Source organism: Salvelinus alpinus, chromosome 2 (assembly GCF_045679555.1).
Source record: "Salvelinus alpinus chromosome 2, SLU_Salpinus.1, whole genome shotgun sequence".
In the NCBI taxonomy this organism is placed as follows: domain Eukaryota; kingdom Metazoa; phylum Chordata; class Actinopteri; order Salmoniformes; family Salmonidae; genus Salvelinus; species Salvelinus alpinus.
Window position 1 is genome coordinate 89905598 of NC_092087.1, and position 21210 is coordinate 89926807.

The 21210-nt window shown below is 42.4% G+C and overlaps 1 protein-coding gene across 2 annotated transcripts in view; it reads right to left on the reverse strand.

Annotated features, from left to right (window-relative positions):
- Window positions 1–20947, reverse strand: part of LOC139568144 (somatostatin receptor type 5) — a 110149-nt gene extending 89202 nt beyond the window's left edge. Inside the window, exons 1-6 of one of the 2 annotated variants that reach the window (XM_071389879.1) lie at window positions 20143–20947; window positions 13614–14045; window positions 12253–12639; window positions 10569–10758; window positions 9567–9649; window positions 9156–9305 (exon numbers count right to left, since the gene is read on the reverse strand). In XM_071389879.1, the coding sequence (XP_071245980.1) occupies window positions 9156–9305; window positions 9567–9649; window positions 10569–10758; window positions 12253–12639; window positions 13614–13982 (1179 nt within the window). In that variant the 5' untranslated portion in view covers window positions 13983–14045; window positions 20143–20947. The remainder of the gene's footprint in view (window positions 1–9155; window positions 9306–9566; window positions 9650–10568; window positions 10759–12252; window positions 12640–13613; window positions 14046–20142) is intronic. The other variant, XM_071389880.1, reaches the window with a different exon arrangement.
- Window positions 20948–21210: the final 263 nt, after the last annotated feature.

Here is a 21210-nt window from a genome sequence, read left to right on the forward strand (position 1 = left end):
TACTGAGACCACAGTAATAACATATATACACTCCTACTGAGACCACAGTAATAACATATATACACTCCTACTGAGACCACAGTAATAAACATATAAACACTCCTACTGAGACCACAGTAATAAACATATATACACTCCTACTGAGACCACAGTAATATACATATATACACTCCTACTGAGACCACAGTAATAAACATATATACACTCCTACTGAGACCACAGTAATAACATATATACACTCCTACTGAGACCACAGTAATAAACATATATACACTCCTACTGAGACCACAGTAATAACATATATACACTCCTACTGAGACCACAGTAATAACATATATACACTCCTACTGAGACCACAGTAATAAACATATATACACTCCTACTGAGACCACAGTAATAACATCTATACACTCCTACTGAGACCACAGTAATAAACATATATACACTCCTACTAGACCACAGTAATAAACATATATACACTCCTACTGAGACCACAGTAATAAACATATATACACTCCTACTGAGACCACAGTAATAACATATATACACTCCTACTGAGACCACAGTAATACACATATATACACTCCTACTGAGACCACAGTAATAAATATCTATACACTCCTACTGAGACCACAGTAATAAACATATATACACTCCTACTGAGACCACAGTAATAAACATATATACACTCCTACTGACACCACAGTAATAACATATATACACTCCTACTGAGACCACAGTAATAAACATATATACACTCCTACTGAGACCACAGTAATAAACATATATACACTCCTACTGAGACCACAGTAATAAACATATATACACTCCTACTGAGACCACAGTAATAAACATATATACACTCCTACTGAGACCACAGTAATAAACATATATACACTCCTACTGAGAACACAGTAATAACATCTATACACTCCTACTGAGACCACAGTAATACACATATATACACTCCTACTGAGACCACAGTAATAAACATATATACACTCCTACTGAGACCACAGTAATAAACATATATACACTCCTACTGAGACCACAGTAATAAACATATATACACTCCTACTGAGACCACAGTAATAACATATATACACTCCTACTGAGACCACAGTAATAAACATATATACACTCCTACTGAGACCACAGTAATAACATATATACACTCCTACTGAGACCACAGTAATAACATATATACACTCCTACTGAGACCACAGTAATAAACATATATACACTCCTACTGAGACCACAGTAATAACATCTATACACTCCTACTGAGACCACAGTAATAAACATATATACACTCCTACTAGACCACAGTAATAAACATATATACACTCCTACTGAGACCACAGTAATAAACATATATACACTCCTACTGAGACCACAGTAATAACATATATACACTCCTACTGAGACCACAGTAATACACATATATACACTCCTACTGAGACCACAGTAATAAATATCTATACACTCCTACTGAGACCACAGTAATAAACATATATACACTCCTACTGAGACCACAGTAATAACCATATATACACTCCTACTGACACCACAGTAATAAACATATATACACTCCTACTGACACCACAGTAATAACATCTATACACTCCTACTGAGACCACAGTAATACACATATATACACTCCTACTGAGACCACAGTAATAAACATATATACACTCCTACTGAGACCACAGTAATAAACATATATACACTCCTACTGAGACCACAGTAATAAACATATATACACTCCTACTGAGACCACAGTAATAAACATATATACACTCCTACTGAGACCACAGTAATAACATCTATACACTCCTACTGAGACCACAGTAATAAACATATATACACTCCTACTGAGACCACAGTAATACACATATATACACTCCTACTGAGACCACAGTAATAAACATATATTCACTCCTACTGAGACCACAGTAATAAACATATATACACTCCTACTGACACCACAGTAATAACATATATACACTCCTACTGAGACCACAGTAATAAACATATATACACTCCTACTGAGACCACAGTAATAAACATATATACACTCCTACTGAGACCACAGTAATAAACATATATACACTCCTACTGAGACCACAGTAATAAACATATATACACTCCTACTGAGACCACAGTAATAAACATATATACACTCCTACTGAGAACACAGTAATAACATCTATACACTCCTACTGAGACCACAGTAATACACATATATACACTCCTACTGAGACCACAGTAATAAACATATATACACTCCTACTGAGACCACAGTAATAAACATATATACACTCCTACTGAGACCACAGTAATAAACATATATACACTCCTACTGAGACCACAGTAATAACATATATACACTCCTACTGAGACCACAGTAATAAACATATATACACTCCTACTGAGAACACAGTAATAACATCTATACACTCCTACTGAGACCACAGTGATAAACATATATACACTCCTACTGAGACCACAGTAATAAACATCTATACACTCCTACTGAGACCACAGTAATAACCATATATACACTCCTACTGAGACCACAGTAATACACATATATACACTCCTACTGAGACCACAGTAATACACATATATACACTCCTACTGAGACCACAGTAATAAACATATATACACTCCTACTGAGACCACAGTGATAAACATATATACACTCCTACTGAGAACACAGTAATAACATATATACACTCCTACTGAGACCACAGTAATAAACATATAAACACTCCTACTGAGACCACAGTAATAACATATATACACTCCTACTGAGACCACAGTAATAAACATATATACACTCCTACTGAGACCACAGTAATAACATCTATACACTCCTACTGAGACCACAGTAATAACATCTATACACTCCTACTGAGACCACAGTAATAAACATATATACACTCCTACTGAGACCACAGTAATAAACATATATACACTCCTACTGAGACCACAGTAATAAACATATATACACTCCTACTGAGACCACAGTAATAACATATATACACTCCTACTGAGACCACAGTAATAAACATATAAACACTCCTACTGAGACCACAGTAATAACATATATACACTCCTACTGAGACCACAGTAATAAACATCTATACACTCCTACTGAGACCACAGTAATAACATATATACACTCCTACTGAGACCACAGTAATAAACATATATACACTCCTACTGAGACCACAGTGATAAACATATATACACTTCTACTGAGAACACAGTAATAACATATATACACTCCTACTGAGACCACAGTAATAAACATATAAACACTCCTACTGAGACCACAGTAATAAACATATATACACTCCTACTGAGACCACAGTAATAAACATATATACACTCCTACTGAGACCACAGTAATAACATATATACACTCCTACTGAGACCACAGTAATAACATATATACACTCCTACTGAGACCACAGTAATAACCATCTATACACTCCTACTGAGACCACAGTAATAACATATATACACTCCTACTGAGACCACAGTAATAAACATATATACACTCCTACTGAGACCACAGTAATAAACATATATACACTCCTACTGAGACCACAGTAATAAACATATATACACTCCTACTGAGACCACAGTAATAACCATCTATACACTCCTACTGAGACCACAGTAATAACATATATACACTCCTACTGAGACCACAGTAATAAACATATATACACTCCTACTGAGACCACAGTAATAACCATCTATACACTCCTACTGAGACCACAGTAATAACCATCTATACACTCCTACTGAGACAACAGTAATACACATATATACACTCCTACTGAGACCACAGTAATAAACATATATACACTCCTACTGAGACCACAGTGATAAACATATATACACTCCTACTGAGAACACAGTAATAACATATATACACTCCTACTGAGACCACAGTAATAAACATATATACACTCCTACTGAGACCACAGTAATAAACATCTATACACTCCTACTGAGACCACAGTAATAAACATATATACACTCCTACTGAGACCACAGTAATAACATATATACACTCCTACTGAGACCACAGTAATAAACATATATACACTCCTACTGAGACCACAGTAATAAACATCTATACACTCCTACTGAGACCACAGTAATAACATATATACACTCCTACTGAGACCACAGTAATAAACATATATACACTCCTACTGAGACCACAGTAATAAACATATATACACTCCTACTGAGACCACAGTAATAACATATATACACTCCTACTGAGACCACAGTAATAACCATCTATACACTCCTACTGAGACCACAGTAATAACATATATACACTCCTACTGAGACCACAGTAATAAACATATATACACTCCTACTGAGACCACAGTAATAAACATATATACACTCCTACTGAGACCACAGTAATAAACATATATACACTCCTACTGAGACCACAGTAATAACCATCTATACACTCCTACTGAGACCACAGTAATAACATATATACACTCCTACTGAGACCACAGTAATAAACATCTATACACTCCTACTGAGACCACAGTAATAACATATATACACTCCTACTGAGACCACAGTAATACACATATAAACACTCCTACTGAGACCACAGTAATAAACATATATACACTCCTACTGAGACCACAGTAATAAACATATATACACTCCTGCTGAGACCACAGTAATAAACATATATACACTCCTACTGAGACCACAGTAATAACATATATACACTCCTACTGAGACCACAGTAATAAACATATATACACTCCTACTGAGACCACAGTAATACACATATATACACTCCTACTGAGACCACAGTAATAAACATCTATACACTCCTACTGAGACCACAGTAATAAACATATATACACTCCTACTGAGACCACAGTAATAAACATATATACACTCCTACTGAGACCACAGTAATAACATCTATACACTCCTACTGAGACCACAGTAATAAACATATATACACTCCTACTGAGACCACAGTAATAAACATATATACACTACTACTGAGACCACAGTAATACACATATATACACTCCCACTGAGACCACAGTAATAAACATATATACACTCCTACTGAGACCACAGTAATAACATCTATACACTCCTACTGAGACCACAGTAATAAACATATATACACTCCTACTGAGACCACAGTAATACACATATATACACTCCTACTGAGACCACAGTAATAAACATCTATACACTCCTACTGAGACCACAGTAATAACATCTATACACTCCTACTGAGACCACAGTAATAAACATCTATACACTCCTACTGAGACCACAGTAATAACATCTATACACTCCTACTGAGACCACAGTAATAAACATCTATACACTCCTACTGAGACCACAGTAATAACATATATACACTCCTACTGAGACCACAGTAATAAACATATATACACTCCTACTGAGACCACAGTAATACACATATATACACTCCTACTGAGACCACAGTAATAACATATATACACTCCTACTGAGACCACAGTAATAACATATATACACTCCTACTGAGACCACAGTAATAACCATATATACACTCCTACTGAGACCACAGTAATAAACATATAAACACTCCTACTGAGACCACAGTAATAAACATATATACACTCCTACTGAGACCACAGTAATAAACATATATACACTCCTACTGAGACCACAGTAATAAACATATATACACTCCTACTGAGACCACAGTAATAACATATATACACTCCTACTGAGACCACAGTAATAAACATATATACACTCCTACTGAGACCACAGTAATAAACATATATACACTCCTACTGAGACCACAGTAATAACCATATATACACTCCTACTGAGACCACAGTGATAAACATATATACACTCCTACTGAGACCACAGTAATAACCATATATACACTCCTACTGAGACCACAGTAATAAACATATATACACTCCTACTGAGACCACAGTAATAACATATATACACTCCTACTGAGACCACAGTAATAAACATATATACACTCCTACTGAGACCACAGTAATAAACATATATACACTCCTACTGAGACCACAGTAATAACATATATACACTCCTACTGAGACCACAGTAATAAACATATATACACTCCTACTGAGACCACAGTAATAACATATATACACTCCTACTGAGACCACAGTAATAAACATATATACACTCCTACTGAGACCACAGTAATAAACATATATACACTCCTACTGAGACCACAGTAATAACATATATACACTCCTACTGAGACCACAGTAATAACATATATACACTCCTACTGAGACCACAGTAATACACATATATACACTCCTACTGAGACCACAGTAATACACATATATACACTCCTACTGAGACCACAGTAATAAACATATATACACTCCTACTGAGACCATAGTAATAACATATATACACTCCTACTGAGACCACAGTAATACACATATAAACACTCCTACTGAGACCACAGTAATAAACATATATACACTCCTACTGAGACCACAGTAATAAACATCTATACACTCCTACTGAGACCATATACACACTCCTACTGAGACCACAGTAATAACATATATACACTCCTACTGAGACCACAGTAATAACATATATACACTCCTACTGAGACCACAGTAATAACATATATACACTCCTACTGAGACCACAGTAATAAACATATATACACTCCTACTGAGACCACAGTAATAAACATCTATACACTCCTACTGAGACCATATAAACACTCCTACTGAGACCACAGTAATAACATATATACACTCCTACTGAGACCACAGTAATAACATATATACACTCCTACTGAGACCACAGTAATACACATATATACACTCCTACTGAGACCACAGTAATAAACATATATACACTCCTACTGAGACCATAGTAATAACATATATACACTCCTACTGAGACCACAGTAATACACATATAAACACTCCTACTGAGACCACAGTAATAAACATCTATACACTCCTACTGAGACCATATATACACTCCTACTGAGACCACAGTAATAACATCTATACACTCCTACTGAGACCACAGTAATAACATCTATACACTCCTACTGAGACCACAGTAATAAACATATATACACTCCTACTGAGACCACAGTAATAACATATATACACTCCTACTGAGACCACAGTAATAAACATATATACACTCCTACTGAGACCACAGTAATAACATATATACACTCCTACTGAGACCACAGTAATAAACATATATACACTCCTACTGAGACCACAGTAATAACATATATACACTCCTACTGAGACCACAGTGATAAACATATATACACTTCTACTGAGAACACAGTAATAACATATATACACTCCTACTGAGACCACAGTAATAAACATATATACACTCCTACTGAGACCACAGTAATAAACATATATACACTCCTACTGAGACCACAGTAATAAACATATATACACTCCTACTGAGACCACAGTAATAACATCTATACACTCCTACTGAGACCACAGTAATAAACATATATACACTCCTACTGAGACCACAGTAATAACATATATACACTCCTACTGAGACCACAGTAATAAACATATATACACTCCTACTGAGACCACAGTAATACACATATAAACACTCCTACTGAGACCACAGTAATAAACATATATACACTCCTACTGAGACCATAGTAATAACATATATACACTCCTACTGAGACCACAGTAATACACATATAAACACTCCTACTGAGACCACAGTAATAAACATATATACACTCCTACTGAGACCACAGTAATAAACATCTATACACTCCTACTGAGACCATATATACACTCCTACTGAGACCACAGTAATAACATCTATACACTCCTACTGAGACCACAGTAATAACATCTATACACTCCTACTGAGACCACAGTAATAAACATATATACACTCCTACTGAGACCACAGTAATAACATCTATACACTCCTACTGAGACCACAGTAATAAACATATATACACTCCTACTGAGACCACAGTAATAACATATATACACTCCTACTGAGACCACAGTAATAAACATATATACACTCCTACTGAGACCACAGTAATAACATATATACACTCCTACTGAGACCACAGTGATAAACATATATACACTTCTACTGAGAACACAGTAATAACATATATACACTCCTACTGAGACCACAGTAATAAACATATATACACTCCTACTGAGACCACAGTAATAAACATATATACACTCCTACTGAGACCACAGTAATAAACATATATACACTCCTACTGAGACCACAGTAATAACATCTATACACTCCTACTGAGACCACAGTAATAAACATATATACACTCCTACTGAGACCACAGTAATAACATATATACACTCCTACTGAGACCACAGTAATAAACATATATACACTCCTACTGAGACCACAGTAATAACATATATACACTCCTACTGAGACCACAGTAATAACATACATACACTCCTACTGAGACCACAACACCAGTAATATCCGCTCCCTATAACTTACACTGATTGGTCCTCCTCCCCTCGCTATACCACACACTGATTGGTCCTCCTCCCCTCCCTATACCACACACTGATTGGTCCTCCTCCCCTCCCTATACCACACACTGATTGGTCCTCCTCCCCTCCCTATACCACACACTGATTGGTCCTCCTCCCCTCGCTATACCACACACTGATTGGTCCTCCTCCCCTCCCTATACCACACACTGATTGGTCCTCCTCCCCTCCCTATACCACACACGGATTGGTCCTCCTCCCCTCCCTATACCACACACTGATTGGTCCTCCTCCCCTCTCTATACCACACACCGATTGGTCCTCCTCCCCTCACTTTACTACCCCCCTCCACTCCATACCTGGCTGCTGTGTGCCGTGTGTGTCCCTTACATCCGTAATATAGTTTACACACACACACACACACACACACACACACACACACACACACACACACACACACACACACACACACACACACACACACACACACACACACACACACACACACACACACACACACACACACACACACACACACATACACAGGGCTCACGCCCTCCTCACCTGGCTATTCTGTGGTGTGTGTCCGTTGTGTCCATCGTGGTTCCTTGGCGACAGGAAGGAGTCGTCTCTAGTCGTCTCTCTAGTCTTCTCCATCCTCGGGGCGCTGGGGTCACCATCCTCCACGCCGTTGGCCTTCCGCACGCACAGAACCTTCCGGAAGAAATCAAGCACATGGGATCGGGAAGACGATGCACTGTGGTGAGCACTGAGGAAAGCTGATATTGTATATAAATACAGGACATGTACTAATACATGTTAATTCTATGAAAGAACAAATTGTTCTGTGAAGGGGATGGTGGTGGCTGGATCATAAAGCACCTCCAGGTCTTCCTCGCAAAACAGCTTTCAAACCTCAAGTATCTTTTCCTGTTTAAATAAAGGTTCAATAAAGGTTGAATAAATAATAATCACCTTTCTGAAGCTCTGTCGGAAGTTGTCTGACAGGAAGCCATAGAGCAGAGGGTTGGCACAGGAGTTAACATAGGACAGGATGACTGGGGAGTAGAGACAAAACTAATGGTCAATGTCTGTCTCACACTTTTCTCCTTCTCTCTCTCCCTCTTCTCTATTATCCTCTCTCTCTCCCACCTCTCTCTCTCTCTCTCTCTCTCCCACCTCTCTCGCTCTCTCTCTCTATCCCACCTCTCTCTCTCCCCCTCACTTTATCTCTCTCTCCCACCTCTCTCTCTCTCTTTCTCCCTTTCTCTCTCTCTCTCTCTCTCTCTCTCTCTCTCTCTCCCACCTCTCTCTCTCTCGCTGTCTCTCCCAACTCCCTCTCTCTCTCATTACCCATATCCTACCCCTCTCCTCCCCCTCTCCTTCCCTCTACTCCCCCTCTCCTCCTCCTCTTTCCCCTCTCCTCCCCCTCTTTCCCCATCTCCTCCCCCTCTCTTCCCCTCTTTCCCCTCTCCTCCCGTTTCCCCATCTCCTCCCCCTCATTCCCTTCTCCTCCCCCTCTCCTCCCCCTATTTCCTATCTCCTCCCCCTCTTTCCCCTCTCTTTCTCCATCTCCTCCCCCTCTCCTCCCTCTCTTTCCCCTCTCCCCCCCTATTTCCCCTCTCCTTCCCATCTCCTCCCCCCTCTTTTCCCTCTCCTCCCCCTCTCCTCCCCATCTCCTCCCCCTCTTTCCCCTCTCCTCCCCATCTCCTCCCACTCTTTCCCCTCTCCTCCCCATCTCCTCCCCCCTCTTTCCCCTCTCCTCCCCATCTCCTCCCCCTCTTTCCCCTCTTCTCCATCGCCTCCCCCACTTTCCACTCTTTCCCCAATTTCCCATCTCCTCCTCTCTCCAACCCTCTCCCCCTTAGGGTTAGAGTGACTGTAGCCTATTCCCCATAGGGCTCTGGTAAACAGTAGTACACTACACAGGGATTAGGGTGCTATTTGGGATGCAGACTAGAAGGTTTCTTCTGTTACCAGAGAAGAAGTAGACGCCGGCGGTCACGGAGGACTCTGGGATGATGATGATGAGGTTGATGATGTTGATGATGAAGAAGGGGAGCCAGCAGAGGACGAAGACCACCACGATGATCACCACCATACGGGTCACCTTACGCTCTGACCGCCGACGCTTGGTGAAGCCCGCCCGCACACCTGAAGACTTCACCTGGAGGGGGTAACAAAATGGTGGTGGTGGAGGAGGAGGATGGCAATGATGAGAATGGTGATGATAACATGTTATACAAATGTATTCTAAAACATATGAACATGGCAAATTAGAAAAAGGAAAGTTTCAGCAGAAACTCTCTTACATACAATAGGTCAACATCAAAAGATGCTAAACACCGAAAAGAATGGTTGGAATGACAAAACAGAACAAAATAATATTCCGGAATGCTTTATCACACACCTTGAAGATAATGACCACAAAACCAGCCAAGTCACCCGTCAGTATTAGTCCATCCATGTCTGAGGTGGGGAGATGGCGTGGAAACAGACCACTAGGGGCACCAGTGAGCGCTGTTACGTTCCAGTAGGTTTGGGTTTTGCTGGGGTGTTGTAGATGGGTGTGAGCATCTGCCTCTGGTGCAAATGTTGTATGTTCAAATCCAGCAATATAAGGCTGTTTTCTGAATCTTTGTTTTAAGCCTAACCCAAACCTTAACCATTCGGTGTTAATACCTTACCTTAACCATTCAGAGTTAATACCTAACCTTAACCATTCAGAGTTAATACCTAACCTTAACCATTCAGAGTTAATACCAAACCTTAACTATTCAGAGTTAATACCTAACCTTAACCATTCAGAGTTAATACCTAACCTTAACCATTCAGAGTTAATACCTAACCTTAACCATTCAGAGTTAATACCAAACTGTCACATTCCTGACTTTATTTCCTTTGTTTAGTCTTTGTTTAGTTGGTCAGGACGTGAGCTGGGTGGTCATTCTATGTTTTGTGTTTCTATGTTGGGTTTATTGTTTGGCCTAATATGGTTCTCAATCAGAGGCAGGTGTTTGTCATTGTCTCTGATTGGGAACCATATTATACCTTAATATGGTTCCCAATCAGAGACAATGACAAACACCTGTTTTCACTGTTTGTTTGTGGGTGATTGTTCCTGTTCGTGTGTTCCTGTGTTGTCTGTGTTCCCATGTTCAGGACTGTAGCTTCGTTAGTTATTGTCTGTTTATTGTTTTTGTTCGTATAGAAAAGTATTCTAATAAATATGGATACATACCACGCTGCGCTTTGGTCCTCCTCTCCTTCCAACGACGAAAGCCGTTACACTAACCTTAACCATTCAGAGTTAATACCTAACCTTAACCATTCAGAGTTAATACCTTACCTTAACCATTCAGAGTTAATGCCTAAATGTAACCTTAAACACTTCGAAATTTGACGTTTGAGAAACATGGATGAACGTCTAATTCTGAGGTGAGACTGTGAGATCTAGTTGCACAAACAACAACACAGAGAAGTGTTTAATGACCAAATGAAAGAACGACAGAAACATCCACTGTCAGAGAGTTCAAACAGCCGAACCAAACATTTCTAATGATGCAGTCTTGACCACAACGAGCAACCAAAACGATGGTACTGTAGCTAACACAGAAACACAGAAGAAAAGCAGAATGATTTTGACCTATGACCCCCCCACCTTGACCACGATGAGCAGGTAGCAGAGACAGATGACCAGGAGGGGCCCGAAGAAACCCAGCGTAGCCGTGTACAGTATAAACACGGTCGACCACACGTCCTGCGGCTCCGGCCAGCTAATGTTACACGAATTGAACGTGTCCTGAACGCCGGAGAACACGACCACGGGCAGGACGACCACCAACGACAACGCCCACACCGCGGCGCTCACCACCTTCGCCACTCGCGGTCGCCGCCATTTTGTAGACCGTATGGGGTGGACCACGGCCAGGTAGCGGTCGATAGACATCACGGTCAGACAGAAGATGGAGGTGAACTGGCTCATGGAGTCAGCGGTCATCAGCACGCGACACAGGAAGGAGCCGAACGGCCAGTAGGAGAGAACGTTCTGGAAGGAGGAGGAGGAGGAGGAAGAGGAGATTACTTTATTGTAACTTGTCTTCTGCTTTATTCAAACCCCTCAGAAAGACACACAGATACAGAGGTTGGCGCAGAGGGCCGTTTAGAGCTTAAGTGCACAACGGCAAGAGATGAGATGGCATCTTGGACACTGACGCCAGAAACCTTTCAGTTACCCTTCCTACTGACCAGGTGTTGCCTTGTCGGAGCTAGGATTCAAACCAACAACCCTCTGGTCGCTGGCCCACTCCTCTAACCTCTAGCCTCGGACCTCTAACATCTAGGCTACCTGGGTGGTGAGGAAGGGAAGTCCCAGGATGTACAGTTCATCTCTAACCTCTGACCTCTAGGCTACCTGGGTGGTGAGGAAGGGAAGTCCCAGGATGTACAGTTCATCTTTAACATGTAACCTCTGACATCTAGGCTACCTGGATGGTGAGGAAGGGAAGCCCCAGGATGTACAGTTCATCTCTAACCTCTGACCTCTAGACTACCTGGGTGGTGAGGAAGGGAAGTCCCAGGATGTACAGTGTGTCTCTAACCTCTGACCTCTAGGCTACCTGGGTGGTGAGGAAGGGAAGTCCCAGGATGTACAGTGTGTCTCTAACCTCTGACCTCTAGGCTACCTGGGTGGTGAGGAAGGGAAGTCCCAGGATGTACAGTTCATCTTTAACCTCTGACCTTTAGGCTACCTGAGTGGTGAGGAAGGGAAGTCCCAGGATGTACAGTGTGTCTCTAACCTCTGACCTTTAGGCTACCTGGGTGGTGAGGAAGGGAAGTCCCAGGATGTACAGTTCATCTTTAACCTCTGACCTTTAGACTACCTGGGTGGTGAGGAAGGGAAGTCCCAGGATGTACAGTTCATCTCTAACCTCTGATCTCTAGACTACCTGGGTGGTGAGGAAGGGAAGTCCCAGGATGTACAGTTCGTCTTTAACCTGTAACCTCTGATCTCTAGACTACCTGGGTGGTGAGGAAGGGAAGTCCCAGGATGTACAGTTCGTCTGCGACCGCCAGGTTCAGGATATAGATGTTGGTGACGGTCTTCATCTTGGCGTAGCGCAGCACCACGTAGATGGCCAGGGTGTTACCGATCAGGCCGACCACGAACACGCTCAGGGAGATGACCGCAGTCATCAGGGTACTGCTGCCCTGGAACGGGACACTCTGACTGGACACGTTGGAGGAGGAACTGGGGAAGAAGGATGGGGAGGGGAAGGACGGGGTTGCAGGACCAGAATCAGGGTAGGAGAAGTGATACCCCAGGTTCGGAGTGGAGGTGTTGGGGTCACCAGAGAGCGATGTCCAGCCTGTCCTGTCCAGAGGCTCCATTGTGGATGTAGGGTGTGTAGGGGAGGGGAGGAGAGGGGAGGGAAAAGGAGGAGACCTTCAGACCTGCAGCAGAAGAGACAGAAAATTAAAAGAGGTGTGTGTGTGTGTGAGTCTCTGTGATAAAAGGAATGCAACTACGTCTACTGTAAAACTCCAGTAAAAATGTACGATTCTGTGTGTGTGTGTGTGTGTGTGTGTGTGTGTGTGTGTGTGTGTGTGTGTGTGTGTGTGTGTGTGTGTGCGTGCGTGCGTGCGTGCGTTAGTGATGCGTGTGTCAGCTGTTTGTTCACCCGCAATTGCTAATAACCCATCCACAACCGCCCGACTACATGTGATGAACGGAACGTCTGAGGTCATGCAGTTCCTGTTCCTGTTATCTTTTTCTGCCCAAGTTCCCAACAGCATTTGGAGGTTGGCCGTCATTGTAAATAACAATTTGTTCTTAACTGACTTGCCTAGTTAAATAAAGATGAAATAAAACTGTTAGAAATAAATATAAATGTGTGTGTATTTGGTGCGCATACGGTTAGGCCCTAAAGCTTAGACTTCTGCACTAATGCCAGATACAGATAATGAATGTATAAACCTCGACGCAGCCCACTGATATGAACTGCACAACAATAACACATTCATGGATATTTTTGATGCATTGTCTTCTCTTTTATACAACCTGCAGGGACTGTGGGTTATGAGTCAACCCGCGGGGACTGAGGGTTATGAGTCAACCCGCGGGGACTGTTGGTTATGAGTCAACCCGCGGGGACTGTTGGTTATGAGTCAACCCGCGGGGACTGTTGGTTATGAGTCAACCCGCGGGGACTGCGGGTTATGAGTCAACCCGCGGGGACTGAGGGTTATGAGTCAACCCGCGGAGACTGTTGGTTATGAGTCAACCCGCGGGGACTGCGGGTTATGAGTCAACCCGCGGGGACTGAGGGTTATGAGTCAACCCGCGGGGACTGCGGGTTATGAGTCAACCCGCGGGGACTGAGGGTTATGAGTCAACCCGCGGGGACTGTGGGTTATGAGTCAACCTGCGGGGACTGCGGGTTATGAGTCAACCCGCGGGGACTGTGGGTTATGAGTCAACCCGCGGAGACTGTGGGTTATGAGTCAACCCGCGGGGACTGTGGGTTATGAGTCAACCCGCGGGGACTGTGGGTTATGAGTCAACCCGCGGGGACTGTAGGTTATGAGTCAACCCGCGGGGACTGTGGGTTATGAGTCAACCCACGGGGACTGCTGGTTATGAGTCAACCCGCGGGGACTGAGGGTTATGAGTCAACCCGCGGGGACTGAGGGTTATGAGTCAACCCGCGGGGACTGTGGGTTATGAGTCAACCCGCGGGGACTGTGGGTTATGAGTCAACCCGCGGAGACTGTGGGTTATGAGTCAACCCGCGGGGACTGTGGGTTATGAGTCAACCCGCTGGGAATGTGGGTTATGAGTCAACCAGCGGGGACTGTGGGTTATGAGTCAACCCGCGGGGACTGTGGGTTATGAGTCAACCCGCGGGGACTGTGGGTTATGAGTCAACCCGCGGGGACTGTTGGTTATGAGTCAACCCGCGGGGACTGTGGGTTATGAATCAACCCGCGCATCACTAGAGTGCGTGTGTACTGCAGAGCTTGGAATTCAGACATCCCAGACATCCCAGTGCCCGCTGAGAATACATGGTGGGTGGAGACACACACTGGCGATTCCAAGAAGTTACACACTCACACACACACACGCTCAAAGACACACACATATATGCAGTCACCCGTACTTGAACCTGATGCACTCCTTCTCACACACACACACACACACACACACACACACACACACACACACACACACACACACACACACACACACACACACACACACACCCTAATGGTGGTTTTGGAGCAGGGAGACAAGAAACACACACACACACACATACTGTACATGCACATACACACACTGCACATAACACTTTCCCATATTAGTGAATGTCAGCGGTTCTTTCCCCCAGGCAGGGATGGGCAACTCCAGTCCTCGAGGTCCTGATTGGCGTCACACTTTCAGCCATCCCTAGCAAACACAGCTGATTAATCAAACTGCATTGTAAACTGAAGATCATGATTAGGTGATTATTGGAGTCAGGTGTGTTAGCTGTTGCTGGGGCAAAACTGTGACACCAATCATGCCCTCGAGGACTGGAGTTGTCCACCCCTGTGTGTGTCCCCATCTCAGTCCCCTCTCATAGAACAACTCAGATCTAGATAGGCTAAGGGCTAGATTTCATCTGGACAACGGAAACATCTGTGTTATAGCGCAATTTACATTTAAAGGTAATTTCCCGATGAAGTTGACATTTGCAGCGTTTACCGTGAATGTGGTCTATCCAAACGCGAGAACATTCCCTTTAAAACGTGCATGGCGGACAAAACGCGATCGGGTTGAATCCCCTAACTGGAGCTGTTAAGCCTTTAGTTCTGGACTCAAAAGCACTTTACATTTTTTTTATTTTACCTTTATTTAACCTCTAACGAGCCTCTACCCCGGGTCCGGGAGCACCCCCCACCCCCCCACACACTGATTAGCATAGCTAGCATAGCTTCACAAGTAGATAGTAGCATCTAAATATCATTAAATCACAAGTCCAAGACACCAGATGAAAGATACAGATCTTGTGAATAAAGCCACCATTTCAGATTTTTAAAATGTTTTACAGGGAAGACAAAATATGTAAATCTATTAGCTAAACACGTTAGCAAAATACACCACTATTCTAACTCCATCAGTTTCTTACTCCTTCAGGTGCTATCACCAATTCGGCTCAACTAAGATATTGATATCCACTAACCAAGAAAAAACCTCTTCAGATGACAGTCTGATAACATATTCATGGTATAGGATAGTTTTTGTTAGAAAAAAGTGCATATTTCAGGTAGAAATCACAGTTTACAATTGCACCCACCATCACAAATCGACTAGAATTACTAGATAGAGCAACGTGTATGACCAATTTACTCATCATAAAACATTTCATAAAAATAGACAAAGCATAGCAATGGAAAGACCCAGTTCTTGTGATTTCAGACCATATTTCAGATTTTCTAAGCGTTTTTCAGCGAAAACACAATAAATCGATAAGTTAGCATACCACATGTGCAAACGTTACCAGAGCATCGATTCCAGCCAAAGAGCGCTATAACGTAATCACCGCCAAAATATATTAATTTTTTCACTAACCTTCTCAGAATTCTTCCGATGACACTCCTGTAACATCATTTTACAATATACATATACAGTTTGTTCGAAAAGGTGCATATTTAGCCATACAAAACCGTGGTTACACAATAAAAATACTAGGAAATCAAGCCTCAATATGTCTGACGTCATCTATCAGAGTGATCTAGTTTAATTGAAAGCTAATCATATACTTGACTAAAAAATACAGGGTTGACAGCAATCGAAAGACAAATTAGTTCTTAATGCAACCGCTGATTTACATTTTTAAAATTATCCTTACTTTTCAATACAGGGTTGGCCAAGTGAAGCTATACCAAACAAAATGGCGAAATATGCGTTTAAAATATTTCGACAGAAACACGATTTATCATATTAAATATTGCTTACTTTGAGCTGTTCTTCCATCAGATTCTTGGGCAATGTATCCTTTCTATGTTATAAACGTCTTTTGGTCGATAGATGTCCTCTGTCCTTCGAAATGTCCACCACCAACGACCGACACCCCAAAACGTGTCCAAACTTTCAGAGTGCACAACAAAGAAATTCCTCAAAATCGCACTAAACGGATATAAATTGCTATAAAACGGTTCAAATTAACTACATTATGATGTTTTTAACAACTATAACGACTGAAAACATGACCGGAGAAATATTGCTGGTTAGAAAACGATTTGGAACGAGGCAAGTCCGATGGCCTTCACGCTTCAGGCGCACGACGAGAAAGGACGGTCTCTATACATTTTGGTCTTTTATAATGGCTGTGAATGTCCCATCGATTCCATTGAAAACGTGATGACGTACAGACACCCAGAGGAAGACGTAGGCAGTGTCGGTTTCTTCATAGCATTCACTGTCGCCTTAAAAACAGACCCCAGATCAGGGGTAAAAATTTCTGAAATCTGAACCCTGTCATGAAAAGTGCTGTAGAAATTGTTCTGTACCACTCAGAGACAAAATTCCAACTTCTATAGAAACTAGAAGGTGTTTTCTATCCAATAATAACAATAATATGCATATTGTACGATCAAGAATTTAGCACGAGGCAGTTTAATTTGGAGACACAAATATGCTAATGCGGAACAGCACCCCCTATAGTTGCAAGAAGTTTTAACTAGGCTGTCACGACTTCCGCCGAAGTCGGTTCCTCTCCTTGTTCGGGCGGCGCTCGGCGGTCGACGTCGCCGGTCTTCTAGCCATCGCCGATCCACTTTTCATTTTCCATTGGTTTTGTCTATGTTTCCCACACACCTGGTTTTCATTTCCCATTTACTGGTCATGTATTTAACCCTCTGTTTCCCCCATGTCTTTGTGTGTGTTTGTTCATTGTCAGGTCGGTACGTTTCCGGCTGGTTTGTTCCAGGTGCTGTGTTCACCCGTGTTGTATGGCAACCATTGTTGTTCGCACATTGGTTTTATTACTTTGTGCTATTTTTGCAAGTAAAGTGCGTTGTTCACTCATCTCTGCTCTCCTGCTCCTGACTTCATGCACCAGCTACACCCACCGCCTGACTTCATGCACCAGCTACACCCACCGCCTGACTTCATGCACCAGCTACACCCACCGCCTGACTTCATGCACCAGCTACACCCACCGCCTGACTTCATGCACCAGCTACACCCACCGCCTGACTTCATGCACCAGCTACACCCACCGCCTGACTTCATGCACCAGCTACACCCACAACCTGACTTCATGCACCAGCTACACCCACCGCCTGACTTCATGCACCAGCTACACCCACCGCCTGACTTCATGCACCAGCTACACCCACCGCCTGACATAGGCAAGTCAGTTAAGAACTAATTCTTATTTACAATGACGGCCTAGGAACAGTGGGTTAACTGCCTTGTTCAGGGCAGAAGGACAGATGTTTACCTCGTCAGCTCGGGGATTAGAAGAATCTCCAGTGACATTGGTTTTCAGTTCAGGATGAGACTCTTAATCTGTCTGGGAAACCTCCCTTTTACTTGATGTAATCATGCTTTACCGGTTGAGAAGTTAGAAAAACAACATTAAAATGTCTCGGCCCTCCCTGGTTATGCTCTGACAGAATACAGTGTAGACGATAATGAAGTGTAACACATGATAATGATGATATTGATATACAACACCATCATCTTCTCCCAGAGGCTTTGTGTTGTTCAATATATTAATAACGCTGCTCTCACACGTCCTCTTTTAATATTTTCTATCACACACACACACACACACACACGCACACGCACACACACACACACACACACACACACACACACACACACATACACACACACACACACACACACACACAGACATACACACGTACACACACACATACACACACACGCATGCTCACACATGACATCGTGTAAACAACTAATCTAACTGCAACAAGCACCGGCATGCCGTGTTAAAAGCCTTTTCTGCACGCTGTTTAAAAGCTGTGTCGGTAACTTAACCAGAGTCAGATGATATCATGGATAGGCCTACCATTTGTATGCTTCTACGTCCAGTTGGCTAGCGGTAGCGCAATGAATAGAAGTCTACATGAACAGCGAGCATGCTAACGGTTCCTGTTGACTTCTATTCATTGCGCTAACACTAGTTAGCAATGGCTCCAGAAGCCACCTTCAACTGTCCTTCAAACTGCACGCAGAGACATAAGAATGGTAGCTTATCCACTAGTTCATCTGACTTTGGGTAAGTAGAAGAAATGGCTTATTAACTGCCAAAATGTCGCACTGTCAGTATACACATACACCTAGGATCCAATTTCAACATATAGGAGTCTCAAACACCCTTATATATTACATAGGTCCTAAACCTATGGAATACCACACATACTAAATCTCAATGTTCCAAAAATATACTAAATGCATTATAAAAAAACATGTTTGTTTCTCGATTATGTAGGCTATATCAGATTGTAGGTTAGAAAATACTGTCAGGCTAAGTTTTACCTGGCTTTAAGTGCGCATTCTCAAGGAATCTTTAGTGGGAATTCAAATTCCGATGTATTTGAAACTTAAAAGACAGCGAGAAGAAAAAGCCTAAAGATTTAGATGATTGAACCGATTTCCAAAGATTAACGGATAAAAGTCCGAAGATAAAAATCCTTCTCTTCTCATGGTTCGTTCTGAAAACAATCAAAATCCAGAGAGAAACGTTGTTACATCCCTCCCAAAAAAAGTGTATTTTCAATATTTCATGAAATATTTCAAATTACAAACCGTTTTTTCGGTTGAGGTGAGAGAGCGGGGCGAGCGTGACGCTCTCAGCCGCTGTCCATGGTATCGTTACTGATCACTCTAGCGCAGCGTCTCCACTTCTCTCCAGCTCTGCTCGTCTTCCTACTTGGAGCACCGTTTGATTTGAATCATTACTTCATAACTGACTTAACCGGTGTCAGCTAACTATCTGACGGAAAGGTCACTATTATCCAAACGATTGGTATCGGTCCATGTCTATGAACCGGGGTTTGAGAAACATAGGCTACTCTTCTGGGCTGGGTGTCGGCATCTCTCCCGCTCTTCCTCACAACTTTCCCGCCTCACGTAGCTGTGGCTCGCAGTGGTTTGAAGCCCAGTCAAGTTGGTCTGTAGGGTGAGGCTATCCTATATAGCTCCTCTCCTATGCGCTCCGGCTACCGCTCCATATCTCCCCGTCTCGCAGCCAGTCACAACCGAGGCGAGGCCCCGCTGGGCACAGACGTCATTTCAACGTCTAGTTTAGATTTGCATTTGGTTGAGTTGTCAACTAACGTGAATTCAACTTGAAATCAACAAAAAATGGCACCATGTCATTTGAATTAGGTTAAAAATTGGGTGAAAAAAATACGAAATACCCTTTCTGATTGATTGATGTCTTTTTGCAAATCGAGTCAATTTTTCACGTTGATTCTACTTCATCACTTTGGCTTTTTTTATAACTTGGAAACAACGCTGTTTTTATCTAATGGGGCGGCTTTCCGTCAACAACTTCCCAGGAGTGTCTCGCCTCAGTCGGGTAAGATCATGGAGGACATGGGG